At 41.5% G+C, this 14,388-nt stretch overlaps 1 protein-coding gene across 10 annotated transcripts in view; it reads right to left on the bottom strand.

Annotated features, from left to right (window-relative positions):
- CADPS2 (calcium dependent secretion activator 2) overlaps positions 1-14,388 on the bottom strand; it is a 575,994-nt gene that overhangs the window by 417,624 nt on the left and 143,982 nt on the right. For 9 of the 10 annotated variants that reach the window (XM_033958190.1, XM_033958189.1, XM_033958191.1 and 6 more), the window contains exon 4: positions 1,803-1,883. The exons of the other annotated variant lie outside the window; for it this stretch is intronic. In XM_033958190.1, coding sequence (XP_033814081.1) covers positions 1,803-1,883 — 81 coding nt within the window. The remainder of the gene's footprint in view (positions 1-1,802; positions 1,884-14,388) is intronic. 10 annotated transcript variants of the gene reach the window in all.

Genomic DNA, 14,388 nt, shown 5'->3' with positions numbered 1-14,388 from the left:
TCTTCTTCTTTTTTCCCTGTACACAGAGGTGGGATGTTTCCCTGTTTTGAAAATTACATTTTTGATAATTGTGGAGTTTTTTTTGCCTACGATACAGAATTAGAACGGCTAAAAACCTCATTGGCTAGGGGGGACTCAATAGGACAAGAAGGTGCATTATAGCATTTTTTGCTCTCCTGTATTTTCGAGAACTGGGCTGGGTTATGTTGATGGGCTTGCCATTCTTGTCGACTATCACTTGTATTTGATCATTTTTGTATTTTTGATGTTGAGCTTGTACTCTGTATGGTTGTGACTTTTTTACTGTCAATAAAAATATGTTTTAAAAAACCCCAAAAAACGAAACACCAACTCATTGGGTTGCCATCTGTATATTATGGCTGAGGATTTTTCTCCACTTTAAGTAAATGGTTTTCAGTGGGTACTTCCACAACTTGGCTAATATCATTTTTCTAATTTTTTTAATTATATTTTGTTATTATTTTTGTTCTTGAGAGTCGTATAAATAGCTACGTAATATAAATGTGCATGAGTCGAGTCTCTTTCATTTGAAAGGAAACTCTGCAATGAGAGGGCATAGGATCAAGTTAAGAGGTGATTGGCTCCAGAGTAATCTGAGGAAATACTATTTTACAGAAAGGGTGGTAGATGTGTGGAACAGTCTCCTGGAAGAGGTGGTGGAAACAGAGACTGTCTGAATTCAAAAGGGCCTGGGATAGTCACGTGGGATCTCTGAGAGAGAGAGAGAGATAATGGTTACTGTGGATGGGTAGACTAGATGGGCCATTTGGCCTTTATCTGTCATCATGTTTCTATATTTCTATATGAGCAGCCACTTATGGAGATAAGCTTCTAAAAGATATTTTTAAGGTCATTTAACACACCAAAATTCTAAGCGCAATTGTCTCATCAATTACTTTTCTAAAATCCTGGTGGGAATGTGTATTTTGCTTGTCATTTATTCATGACTCCGAAGAGGTGCAAGAGCTGATGGGAATTTTATTTTCAATATTTGCATATTCTCACCTAAACCACATCCGGAACACACGGAATCTGTGCATCCTGCAGCAATTAGACATGAAAATAACAGCAATGCAAAACTGGTGTGCCTGGAATAAATTACCCGAGTTTGTCCGTCAATTCCCTTCCCTTCCCATGTTTAAAAGCAGACTGAATACCCACCCTTTTTGATATAGCTTTCAATCTTTAACCCTACTCCTCTGCTCTCCAACCCAGCCAGCTGATTAACAGTTTCCCTTACTTGTATCCATGACATCCTGTTTGTCTGCCTTGGCTGTTTAGATTGTAAGCTCTTTCGAGCAGGGACTGTTTTCTTCTTCTTTGTGATCTGTGCAGCGCTGCATGCGACTGTTAGCGCTATAGAAATAATAGTAGTACATGTATAAAGCTATCTACAGCTTCCACTATATTACTCTTCCAAATTCCAACTTGAACAGTTGTGAACACAGACAGCTGTTCGCGGGCTGCAAGTTCTCAGTAGACTCAATCAGTCAATTTACCTGCCAAGTAGACTGTGACATCAAACCATAAAATGAACAAGAACAGTCCCATTAGTAGTAGAATTTCCTTTCATACAGTAGGCAAGGTTCAGTTTGATAAATATTAACACAGCATTTGTTGAAGCTTTGTTACTTCAAAACATGTACTAGGGCATCACGTAGCACTTTTATATTTCAGAAAATGTTCCCTCCCCTGCTAACAGCATCAGTAGCTTCACTGTTATAAACATTTAAAGAATCCACTGTTGCAGAAATGAATACAGATATGGAAGATGGCCCTACCTTTGTCATCTGTTCGGCCAGCTGCAAACGGCCATCCAGTTCCCGGCGGATCTGAGCTGCCTGCTCATCTGCATTGTCCAACTATGGTAGACAAAACACCACACAAAATAAGGTATGTTTTCTGTTTTCTATAGTCCATTGCCTGCCTACATATATTCCCCCCACACACAGGAAAAAAAAATTAGTTAATTTTAATTCCAGTTCATAATTTCTTTGAGGGACAGGGCATTTCTGGAAGAGAATACAAGTGTTGCTATAAAAAGTGTTTTGTTTTTAGCAGCCATGTTAGTCCAATATAAGGTTACCAGATTTTAGTTAAATAAAATCCGGATCCATAACCCCGCCCCATTACGCCACATCATGCCCCAGCCCCGCCCCCTCAACCTGTTCTCATCATCATTCGGTGGTTATCTGGTACTCTAGGGTCGTAGTGAAGGATTCTTTGGCTATACAGAGAATGAAGATATCATCTGCGCAGAAGACATAAAACTGGGTTAAGAGTAGGTTATTTCCCTGTGCACCTAGATAGATGTTGAATAGCACAGGTGATATTGGTGAGCCTTGGGTGACACCCCAATTGGCCTTCCACGATTGGGATTTTTTTGTCTTCCTTCCAGACTTAATATGTTCTATTTCTTAAGAACTGTGAAAACCATTGTAACATCATGCCTTATACTCCTAGGTCATTTAATCCGAGGCGTAAAAGAGAGTGGTCTACTGCTTCAAATGCTGCAGAGATATTAAATTGCAATAGTATAGATTGTTTATCTCTGTTGAGTTGATTTCTCATTTTATTCAAACAACACGGATTCGGTCCTGTGCCTTGGCCTGAAGCCATGTTGCGATTTGTGAAATCAAGTTTCAAGTATTATTAAGTTTGATGAATCGCTAAATCGTAATGCAAAGCGATGTACAAGTCTAAAAACATTCTGCAATTCAGGGGGACATGAACAGAACCAGAGGAACCAGAAATACAATATGTGATAGGAAAGAAAGACGAAAAGGGAAAGAACGATAGGGAGGGGAATGGCAGCACCAACAGTCTGGCTGATATTAACAAGATACTAATGTTTTAAGAAAAGAGAGAAAAAATTAGCAGTTAAACGCATCTTTAAAAAGAAAACATTTTAACTTGCTTTTGAAACTGTTGATAAGACGATCTTCCCTTATATGTATTGGTAATTAATTTCATAGTTGTGGAGCAACGACAGAAAAAATATATTGCCTTCAGGTATTGATAAGCATTGCCTCTGCCAGGTCATACCAGGGGTCCATCGTGCCCAGCAGTCCGCTCCCGCGGCGGCCCCCCCCAGGTCCATGTCCACCTAATTTGTTTATACCCTAATCCTGAAGTAACCTGTATAGTAACCCTCTATCTATACCCTGTAATCCCTTTCTCCTTCAGGAAGTCATCCAATCCCTTTTTGAAACCCAATATTGTACTCTCCTCTCCTATCACCTCTCCTGGAAGCACATTCCAGGTGTCCACCACTGAGTGAAGAAGAACTTCCTAGCATTCATTTTGAATCTGTCTCCTTTCAGTTTTTCTGAATGCCCTCTTGTTTTTGATGTCCCCGCTAGTCTGAAGAATCTGTCCCTCTCAACCTTCTCTATGCCTTTCACGATTTTATAAGTATCTATCATGTCCCCTCTAAGTCTCCGCTTTTACAGGGTAAAGAGCCCCAGCTTCTCTAGCCTTTCAGCATATGAAAGGTTTTCCATGCCCTTTACCATCTTTGTTGCTTTTCTCTGGACCCTCTTGAGTATCGCCATATTCTTCTTAAGGTATGGCGACCAGTATTGGACGCAGTACTCCAGATGCGGGTGCACCATCACTCGATACAGCAGCAGGATAACTTCCTTCGTTCTGGTAGTGATGCCTTTTTTGATAATGCCCAACATTCTGTTTGCTTTCTTTGAGGCCTCTGCACATTTTACCGCTGGCTTCATCGTTGTATCCACCAATACCCCCAAGTCTTTTTCTAGGTTGCCTTCCCCCAGTACCCTCCCTCCCATCATACAGCTGTACATCTGGTTCCTTTTCCCTATGTGCAAGACTTCACATTTCTCTACATTGAAGCTCATCTGCCATCTTTTTGCCCAGTTTGTTCAGGTCACTCTGCAGTTCTTTGCATTCCTCAACAGTTCTGACCCTACTTGAGAGTTTTGTGTCGTCAGTGAATTTTATAACTTCGCACTTCGTCCCTGTTTCCAGGTCATTAATGAATATATTGAACAGCAGCGGTCCCAGCACTGACCCCTGTGGGGTCTGATAGATTTCAGAGAGTAGGAACGACCAACAAGTGTTGGTTATTAGATCTGAGTGATCAGGTGGGAGCATAGGGTATTAAGACATGCTCAATAAAGTTGTGAGGTATTGATTTAAATCCATCTGTTTAGTCTATGAAGTTAGCTAGTTGAGTGATTACACAGAATTCTAGTTTTGCAGGCCATGGAATCCCTGCTATTGGCCTAAAAATTTCTACTTTGGTCAGATCAAGGTTTGTGCCTTTGGATATGGGTGTCAACGCTGTGGTTGAAATTGTTTTGGGGTAGAGCCCATTTTCTATGAATTTGTTTATTAAGTCTGTCAACCATAGCAGAAAGTTAAAGGGGTTAACAGGCTAGCTGGACATTTATCCAAGTAGCAGTATTTTCTGGATATTCTCTTCAGCCAGTCTGAGATCTCTTGTATGCTAACCGCAGTGAATTTTGACCAGCATTTGTCAGCTGGGATTACTTCGTCCCCGTTGTTTTTGGTTGGGTAATGGTCTGTGTTATCTCCTTTGTCTTGTGTGAATGACGTCCTCACTATTCTGACTTTTTTCTTGAAAGTAATGTGCTAGATTGTCTACGTCTGGTTGCTGTGATGCTAGACCTTCCGTTATACCTTTTGTGGAGATTAGTGAGTTGTAGATTTTGAAGAGGCATTTGGAAGAATTTTTAGATTCATTAATCATCTTGTCACTCTTAAATATTTATTTTATTTATAGTATTTATATACCACTTATAGTCTAAGTGGTTTTACATTCAGATATCCAAGCATTTTTCCCTCTCTGTCCTGGCAGGCTCACACTCTATCTAATGTACCTGGGGCAAAGGTCATAAGGAGTAGCATGGGGTTTGAACCCACAACCTTAGAGTACAACCTATCAGGAAGAAAGCCCAAAGAAAGGTACTTAGAACCACTGAATTAATATATCATTGCCTTTGAAACAAACAAATATTTAACAATTTGTACCCACGAGAGCTCTCATAAAATTCCAATTATCAAAAATATATTCCTTTTCTGAGAATCAGTTTAAGAACTATTTACAGTCATGGCACATAGGCTTGTCGTGCCACTGGGGCTTATGTGTATCTGAAAAGCTGAAAACCATGCCGTTGGTAGTTTCACTATCAGCAGGGCCTCCCAAGGCGGACAGGTTTCATAAAAGATGTCAGACTTAACGATGACCCAATTCATCTTGGCAGTAGCAGATGGGCAGTGTTAAGACGCAGAGGATCGCGTTTGATGTGACAATGGATGACAACATTAAATTTATACTGCACAGAAGAAAGGCCCAGCAATCTACTTCTGTATTCCACCACGAAAACTTTATTGATGTTCATTAAGTCGCTAGTACTCGATCACAAGTCAATGGCACCTATGGCACTAACTAGAGCACAGGTGTCAAAGTCGGTCCTCGAGGGCCAGAATCCAGTCGGGTTTTCAGGATTTCCCCAATGAATCTGCATGAGATCTATTTGCATGCACTGCTTTCAATGCATATTCATTGGGGAAATCCAGAAAACCCGACTGGATTCCGGCCCTCGAGGAGGGACTTTGACACCCCTGAACTAGAGTATGGTTAGATTAGCTTTTGAAGGTAATCCTTCTTCTTCAGAAGCCACTACCAGTTTCTGGTCCCTGTGCAAAATTCTGTGCAGCATGGAGGGGAGTTCCATGCCAATGTGCAATGCAGAATTTTAACCAAATTCTCTCAGGTGTCCTGCATCCTTCAGAAGAAGAATTACCTTAAAAAGCTAATCTAACCATACTCTAGTTAGTTGTTTTATTTCTATTTCTACATATTATTTTTAGCAGATTGAATCACCAATTGTCCATCAGAATTCCTCAGGGAATTCTGCTACAATTCTACATTGCACATTGGCAGAGAATTCCCCTCCATGCTGAACAGAGTTTTGCACAGGGATCAGAAACTGGTAGTGGCTTGCATTGAGCCCCTTTCCCCATCCCATGCTCCTCTGCTATCTGAAATCCAATTACTAATTTGAATTGTATGGCTATACAGCATCCCAGATGGCAGAAGATGAAAATATGGCCCAACATGTGGCCACTGCCCCCTCTTGCCATGTAGCAAGGGGAGGAGAGAGAGAGAGAGAGAGAGAGCTGGAAATGTGTGCTCTGGGGCAGGAATGGGAATGAGAAAAAGTTGGGTCTATGTGCCCTGGTATCAGATATGAGAGAAAAAAAAGAATGTGATAGCTGAGGGGGGGAGGGGCAGAAAGAGAAATGGGGTGCTTTCTGATGTTAGGGAGGGAGGGATGGAGAGCAGGGAGCAGAAAGAAGGAAGAAAGTTGGAGATGGGGAAGAAAGATTACGAGACAAAGAGGGTCCTCTACCTTAGAAAAGGGGCAGAAAAGGCTGGGGGATTGAACCTGCTGGGCAGGAGGAACGGAGGAAAAAAAAAAAAATCAGGCCTAGAAAGGAGTTCAGGTTAAGTTAAAGAGAGAGTTGGTGATGGTGGAGCCTAAAGAGGAAGAAAACTAAGAAAAGTAGGGTCAGGCCTATGGCAGAGTGGCACCAGACCTTATGATATTACAAATAAACTATGTGTCATATTTAAAATGTTATATTACATTACATTAGGGACTTCTATTCCGGTGTCAGGTCAAAAGCGCGCTGGGACAAAGACACGAGCAGACCGGAGGCGCGCACCGAAGAAAAAGACTGTTTTTAGGGGCTACGACGGGGGGTGTGGGGGGGAATCCCCCCACTTTACTTAATACAGATCGCGCCGAATTGTGGGGGCGTTGTGGGGGGTTGTAACCCCCCACATTTTACAGAAAACTTAACTTTTTCCCTGTTTTTAGGGAAAAAGTTACGTTTTCAATAAAATGTGGGGGGTTACAACCCCCCAAACCCCCCACAACGCCTCCACGATATGTATTAAGTAAAGTGGGGGGGGGGCTCCCCAACAAAACCCCCTGTCACAGCCCCTAAAAACAGTCCTTTTTTCGGCGCGCGCCTCCATCTTGCGCTCAGTTGTCGGCGCGCGCCTTTGTCTTCCGCGTTACTGTCTATGAACCTCTATTCCGCCTATACCTTGCAGTTCAAGGCGGATTACAAAAGAGCTAACTGGACATTTCCAGTGAAGTTACAACAGTTTTGGGGGGTTTTTTTTGGTTTTTTTTGGTTACAAGGGAGGAGAGGTACCTGGATTAATTCCGGAAGAACTTGCAAATTGGATATTGAATTGACTGTACGTTACTGTGTGATATAACAAATAGATTACAGTTAGAGTACAAATAAGATTACGTTACATTTCAGGGATCTGAATTCTTGGTTGGTGTTTTGGGGAGGAAGAGATTATTTAAGTGGAGGTTTTTGGGAGAGAATTTATCTAGGAGGAGGGGGAAGGGTTGGGTTAAGATATCTGGATAAATTTTTTGAAAAGTAGGGTTTTGATTTCTTTTCGAAAAGTTTTAAAGTCGCCCGTTGCCGTCAACAGGTTGGAGATGGAGTGGTTAAGTTTTGCTGCTTGCGTCGCCAGAAGGTTATCAAACATCTTTTTGCGCTGAGTGCCCTTGAGTGGAGGGAAGGCAAAAGGGTTCGGAGTTCTTCTTTGTCTTGAGGTGAGGATCTGGTTTAGGTGGTTGTTTAGATAGGGGGGGGGGCGGAGCTGTTTAATGCTTTGAATAAGAGACAGTAGAATTTGAATTGAATTCGTGCTTGCATAGGTAGCCAGTGAGAGTCTAGGAAGGCATGCAGAATATTCAAAAGTTTTGTGTGGAATTTTTATTATTATTTGTTCCCACAGGAGTAACAAAGTGCTTCAAGTTGAAGAACTGTCATCTTTGACTTAGTTTTCCTTTTGGAGTCCACCGCTTCCTGAAATATTTATATTTTAATTATATCTGCACTCTTAATCTTTGATACTGACGGGGCACAAAGCATGCCTGAAAGCTTAAACAGAAAACACGAGCTTCTTCTGTTTATACAAAGTAAAAGCAGAAATGGCAAAAGCTAAGCAGACTGTCATTCACTGCAGGGCTTCCCAAATCAAATCAATATGATTTCCAGGATACCGAGTTTCAAGTTTATCAAAATTTGATTAATCGCTTTACATAAAATTCTAAGCGATTTATAGTTAAATTAGGGGGAAACAAGTAATCCTGTAAGACATGACAAAATACAGATACTTCAATTGACTAACTGGACGAATAGGAAAAAGGGGATAACTACAATTTGTATAAGCGGTGCATTTGGGATATACATGGGAAGTTCTCCCCCCTAAATGGTGTGGATTGTAATGTAGAGAAGTAGGGAGATTGTGGATGCCTTTCAAGAGGCTCTGCTCAGACAAATGGTGACGGAACCCACAAGGGAAAAAGCGATATTGGATCTGGTTCTCACAAATGGAGAGAGTATCTCTAATGTTCGAGTGGGTGCTCACCTGGGTAGTAGCGATCATCAAACGGTTTGGTTTGATATAACGGCTAAAGTGGAGAGCGGCCGCACGATACTTAAAGTCCTAGATTTCAAACGTATGGACTTTAATGCAATGGGAAAGTACCTGAAGAAAGAGCTGTTAGGATGGGAGGACATAAGAGAAGTGGAAAGACAGTGGTCTAAGCTGAAAGGAGCGATAAAAATGGCTACGGACCTTTATGTGAAGAAAATCAATAAAAACAAGAGAAAAAGGAAGCCGATATGGTTCTCCAACCTAGTGGCTGAGAAAATAAAGGCGAAAGAGTTGGCGTTCATGAAATATAAAAAAACCCAAGAAGAGGAGAGCAGAAAGGACTACAGAGTGAAACTGAAAGAAGCCAAGAGAGAGATACGTTTGGCGAAGGCACAGGCGGAAGAACAAATGGCTAAAAATGTAAAAAAGGGAGATAAAAATTTTTTCAGATATATTAGTGAAAGGAGGAAGATAAAAAATGGAATTGCTAGACTAAAAGATGCTGGGAACAAATATGTGGAGAGTGATGAGGAGAAAGCAAATGTGCTAAACAAATACTTCTGTTCTGTGTTCACAGAAGAAAATCCTGGAGAAGGACCGAGATTGTCTGGCAAAGTTACACGAGAAAATGGAGTAGATTCTGCGCTGTTCACGGAGGAGGGTGTTTATGAGCAACTTGAAAAACTGAAGGTGGACAAAGCGATGGGACCAGACGGGATCCATCCCAGGATACTAAGGGAGCTCAGAGAGGTTCTGGCGAGTCCTATTAAAGACTTGTTCAACAAATCTCTGGAGACGGGAGTGATTCCTGGGGATTGGAGGAGAGCGGATGTGGTCATTATTCATAAAAGTGGTCACAGGGATGAAGCAGGAAACTACAGGCCGGTGAGCCTCACTTCAGTTGTTGGAAAAATAATGGAAGTGTTGCTGAAAGAAAGGATAGTGTATCTAATGGGTTACAGGATCCGAGGCAACATGGCTTTACAAAAGGTAAATCGTGCCAAACGAACCTGATTGAATTTTTTGATTGGGTGACCAGAGAGCTGGATCGAGGACATATGCTAGATGTAATTTACTTGGATTTCAGCAAAGCCTTTGATACAGTTCCTCATAGGAGGCTGTTGAACAAACTTGAAGGGCTGAAGTTAGGACCCAAAGTGGTGAACTGGGTCAGAAACTGGATGTCGGACAGACGCCAGAGGGTGGTGGTTAATGGAAGTCGCTCGAAGGAAGGAAAGGTGACTAGTGGAGTCCCTCAGGGTTCGGTGCTGGGGCCAATCCTGTTCAATATGTTTGTGAGTGACATTGCTGAAGGGTTAGAAGGAAAAGTGTGCCTTTTTGCAGGTGATACCAAGATTTGTAACAGAGTAGACACCGAAGAGGGAGTGGAAAATATGAAAAAGGATCTGCAAAAGTTAGAGGAATGGCAACTAAAATTCAATGCAAAGAAATGCAGAGTAATGCATTTGGGGATTAATAATCACTTCATTTGTCGTTCCAATTTCCAGATCATATATAAATAAGTTATATAGCATAGGATCCCAGTACAGATCCCTACAGCACTCCACTATTTCCCAGTTTCCACTGAGAAAAATGGCCATTTAACCCTACCCTCTGTTTTCTGCCCAATAACCAATTCCTAATTCACAACTGAATATTGCCTCCTATCCTGTGACTTTTTAATTTTCTCAAGAGTCTCATGAGAAACTTTGTCAAAACCTCTCTGAAAATCTAGATCCACTACTCAACTGGCTCATCTTTATCCACATGTTTATTCACATTTTCAAGGAGGTCAAGCAAATTGGCGAGGCAAGACCTTCCTTGGCTGAACCCATGCTGATTCTATCCCCTTGTCTATGTGTTCCACAATTTTAAATTTTATAATTATTTCCACTATTTTGCCTAGCAGTAAAGTCATGCTTACCAGTCTATAATTTCCTAGATCTCCCCTGGAACCCTTCTTAAAAATCAGCGTAACATTGGCCACCCTCTAATTTTCAGGTACTACTTCAACCGGCTCGCCTTTATCCACATGTTTATTCACACCTTTAAAGAAGTTAAGCAAACTGGTGAGGCAAGACCTCCCTCAGCTGAACCTATCACGACTCTGTCTCAATAAATCATGTTTGTCTTTATGTTCCACAATTTTTTACTCAGCACCAAGGTCAGGCTTACTGGTCTGTAATTTCCCGAATCTCTCCTGGAACCCTTTTAAAAATTGGTGTAACATTGGCCACCTTCCAAACTTCAGGTACTAGACAATTTTGATGACAGGTTACAGATCACTAACAGCAGATCAGCAATTTCATGTTTGAGTTCTTTTAGTACCCTCGGATGTATACCATCCGGTCCAGGTGATTTATCACTCTTTAACTTGTCAATTTGGCTTAATATGTCTTCAAGATTCATAGAGATTTCGTTCAATTCCTCCGCCTCATCACTCTTGAAAAACGTTTCCAGTTCAGGTAGATTTCTTACATCTTTTTCTGTAAAGACCAAAGTAAAGAATTCATTCAGTCTCCCCGCTATGACTTTATCCTCCCTGAGCGCACCTTTTACTCCTTGATCATCCAAAGGTCCCACTGATTCCCTTACAGGTTTTCTGCTTTGGTGTACCTAAAAAAATTGTTACTATTTTTGCCTGGTTGGCAAGTTGTTCTTCATATTCTTGTTTAACTTTCTTTATCAATGCTTTGCATCTAACTTGAAAGTGCTTATGTCTCTTCTTATTTTCATTTGGATCCTTTTTCCATTCTTTAAGTATAAAAACAGACTATTCCATAAGGTAGGGAGCAAGAAAAAAGCAAGCAGAATTTCTTAACTCTTCCCATCTTGCGTACTTGGAGGGGGGGGAACCAATCTTTGATCATTTAATAAGCACGAAGAACACGAGGGCACATATGTTATAGTTAGCAATGCTAAATAATAAGGGATGACTCCACCCCCAAGTGTCAAATTTACCAGCACCACAGCTTTATTCCCCTCCTCAAGTTCCACCTTCTCCAATTCTCTCTTAACTTGTATCCTTCCCTATCAGTCCACAGCTTTTCAGCCCTTTCTTTAGGTTCAATCCATTTTCTCCCCACACCTGACCAGCTCCCTTCCTTTTGCAGTTCTCCCCCCCAACTCCTTTGTATTCACTGCTCCCTACTGTCCCCCACCTCCCCAATTCATTTTCCCAGCAAGACCCCAATTCTAGCTCCAAGGTTTCTCTTCCTGCATCTTTTGCTCACCACCCCCCCCCCACACACACACATGAATGGCAAATAACATCCCATCGAAACCCCCTCCACTGCATGTATATTTCATCCACCTTCTTCAGCCCTCCCCGCTCTTGTGACATATACACACTATTCACCTTTCTCCAAGTCCCCCCAATGCCTATGATCCTATGGCACACACATCTTTTTCCACCCCCTTTTCCTCCCCTAACGGTGCGGAAAGAAACCGTGCATGGCTGCATATTAAGCCACATCTTCCTCTTTCGCCATCCTGGACCTGACTGATCTTTTGAACTGCGCTAGCCTCCATACAGCCTCATGGTGTAAAGGAACAGTCGAGAACAAAATGCAACACGTGAGCCATACTCCTTCTCCTTTTGATCACGGTAGGGGTGAAAGCAGAACCGCCAAACCATTGCCACTTCCTGCACAGAATTCTGTACAGGTGGGGAATTCAGTACAAATTCTACGTTGTGCTGTTGCGCAGAATTCACCGTGTAAAAGCCTCACTTTAATAATTAAGTGTTTCTTTTTTAAATTGAGTCAGTTACCACTGTCAGGGATAATATAAAAATTAATATTTTGGACACAACTGCAACTGACTTTTCTTTAAAATACCAAAGCAAGAAGCTTTTCTGGATAGCAACTTTTCACAAAATTATATAGTCAATGTCTTAATAGCATGCGCCTCCCAAATGATTTCATGCTCCTTTGGTTTTGATGCCATCAGAAAGTAATTTATCTGATTTTCCTCACTGACTCCTGATTAGATTAAGATCACTATTCTGCAACTGTCCTCTTATCACCTGCTCAATTGGTCCATGACCTCCAGAGATGTGATTAAACCACATACATTTAATAAGTATTACTGAGATTTTGCAACTCTCCTGCTTATTTGAAATCAAAATTCATCTCGCTTTATGTTGGTATCAACTTCTTTCTTCCATTAGCAAAAAGATCAATACTGCCACATAGCAGCACAATAGATAAAGGCAGAAAAGACCAATCAGCCTCATTATTCTTGGCCTCATTGCTGTGGATACATTTCAGCTTTCAGGCAGAGTTTTTGAAGTTTTCATTTTTTGTATTCTACCAGCTTTGGTTGACAATCATATAACCCCCCTCCCCCCCACACACACACACAAATTTCACACCCCGTACCTCTCCTTTCAACTTCTGAAATAATATTAAAAGGCTAGCATTACTAGTACAGCCGTTGTCTGACTACCCAACCTCATAGGTCACCTGCCAGACTGAACTATTTCAGTACTCGAGTTTCCTTCAGGATGGATAGCTAATAGGATAGTTATAACATAATACACAACCCAAGTCAATCGGGTTTGAGGACTCACTGTATCAGAACATAAGAATTGCCATACTGGGACAGACCGAAGTTCCATCAAGCCCAGTGTCCTGTTTCCAGCAGTGGCCAACCCAGATCCCAATACCTGGCAGGAACCCAAAGAGTAGCAACATTCCAGAGCTGAGATTATGATGGCATAAAGCCTCATTCCACCAATGCCTAAGAGTGAAACTCATCAGTGATGTCACAATAGCTTGATTGTCCTATACTTGGCTCACATAAGAATTGCCATACTGGGACAGACCAAAGACCCATCAATCCCAGTATCCTGTTTCCAACACTGGCCAACCCAGGTACAAAGTACCTAGCTAGATCCCAATTAGTAAAACAGATTTTATGCTGCTTATCCTAGGAATAAGCACTGGATTTCCCCAAGCCATCTCAATAATGGCCTTTGGACATCTCTTTTAGGGAATTATCCAAACCTTTTTTAAACCCTGCTAAGCTATCACATTCTCCAGCAATGTGTGAAGAAATATTTCTATTACTTGGTAGCTTCCTAGTAGCTAGTCCTAGTATTTTTGGAAAGAGTAAACAAGCAATTCACATCTACCCTTTCCACTCCACTCAGTATTTTATAGACCTCTGCCATTTTACCTGAGCCGTTTCTTCTCCAAGCTGAAGAGCATTAGTCACTTTAGCTATTCCTCATAGGGAAGTCGAACCATCCCTTTTATCATTTTCATCGCCCTTCTCTGTACTTTTTCTAATTCTGCTATATCTTTTTTCAGATAAGGCGAATAGAATTGCACACAGTTTTCGAGTTGCGGCCATACCATAGAGCAATACATGGCCATTAATAACATTTTCATGTTTATTTTCCATTCCTTTCCTAATAATTCCTACTTGCTTTCTTAGCTGCCACCACACATTGGAGCTGAGGGTTTCAACGGATCCTCAATGAAGTTACCTAGATCCTTTTCCTGGGCAGCGACATTAAGGGCTCCTTTTACAAAGGTGTGCTAGGGCCTTAACGTGCGCAATACCGCGTGTTAAATTCCCGAGCGCGCTAGCCGCTACCACCTCCTTTTTAAGAGGCAGTAGATTTTCGGCTACCGCACAATAATTTTGTGTGTGCGCTAAAAACCCTAGCACACCTTCATAAAAGGAACCCTAAACGTCATCTGCCATTTTGATGCCCAGTCTCCCAAGGTCCTCTTGCAATTTTTCACAAATCTTCTTGCGATTTAAAAACTTTGTGTCATCAGAAAATTTAATTATCTCACTAGTTATTCCCACCTCTAGATCGTTGATAAATATGTTAATAAGCAGCAGTCCGAGCACAGACCCCTTGGGAACGCCACTATTTACAA

This window comes from Geotrypetes seraphini, chromosome 9, assembly GCF_902459505.1.
Source record: "Geotrypetes seraphini chromosome 9, aGeoSer1.1, whole genome shotgun sequence".
NCBI classification, from domain to species: Eukaryota; Metazoa; Chordata; class Amphibia; order Gymnophiona; family Dermophiidae; genus Geotrypetes; species Geotrypetes seraphini.
The sequence above is the reverse complement of the archived record's forward strand: the minus strand, read 5'-3'. Positions and strand labels throughout refer to the sequence as shown.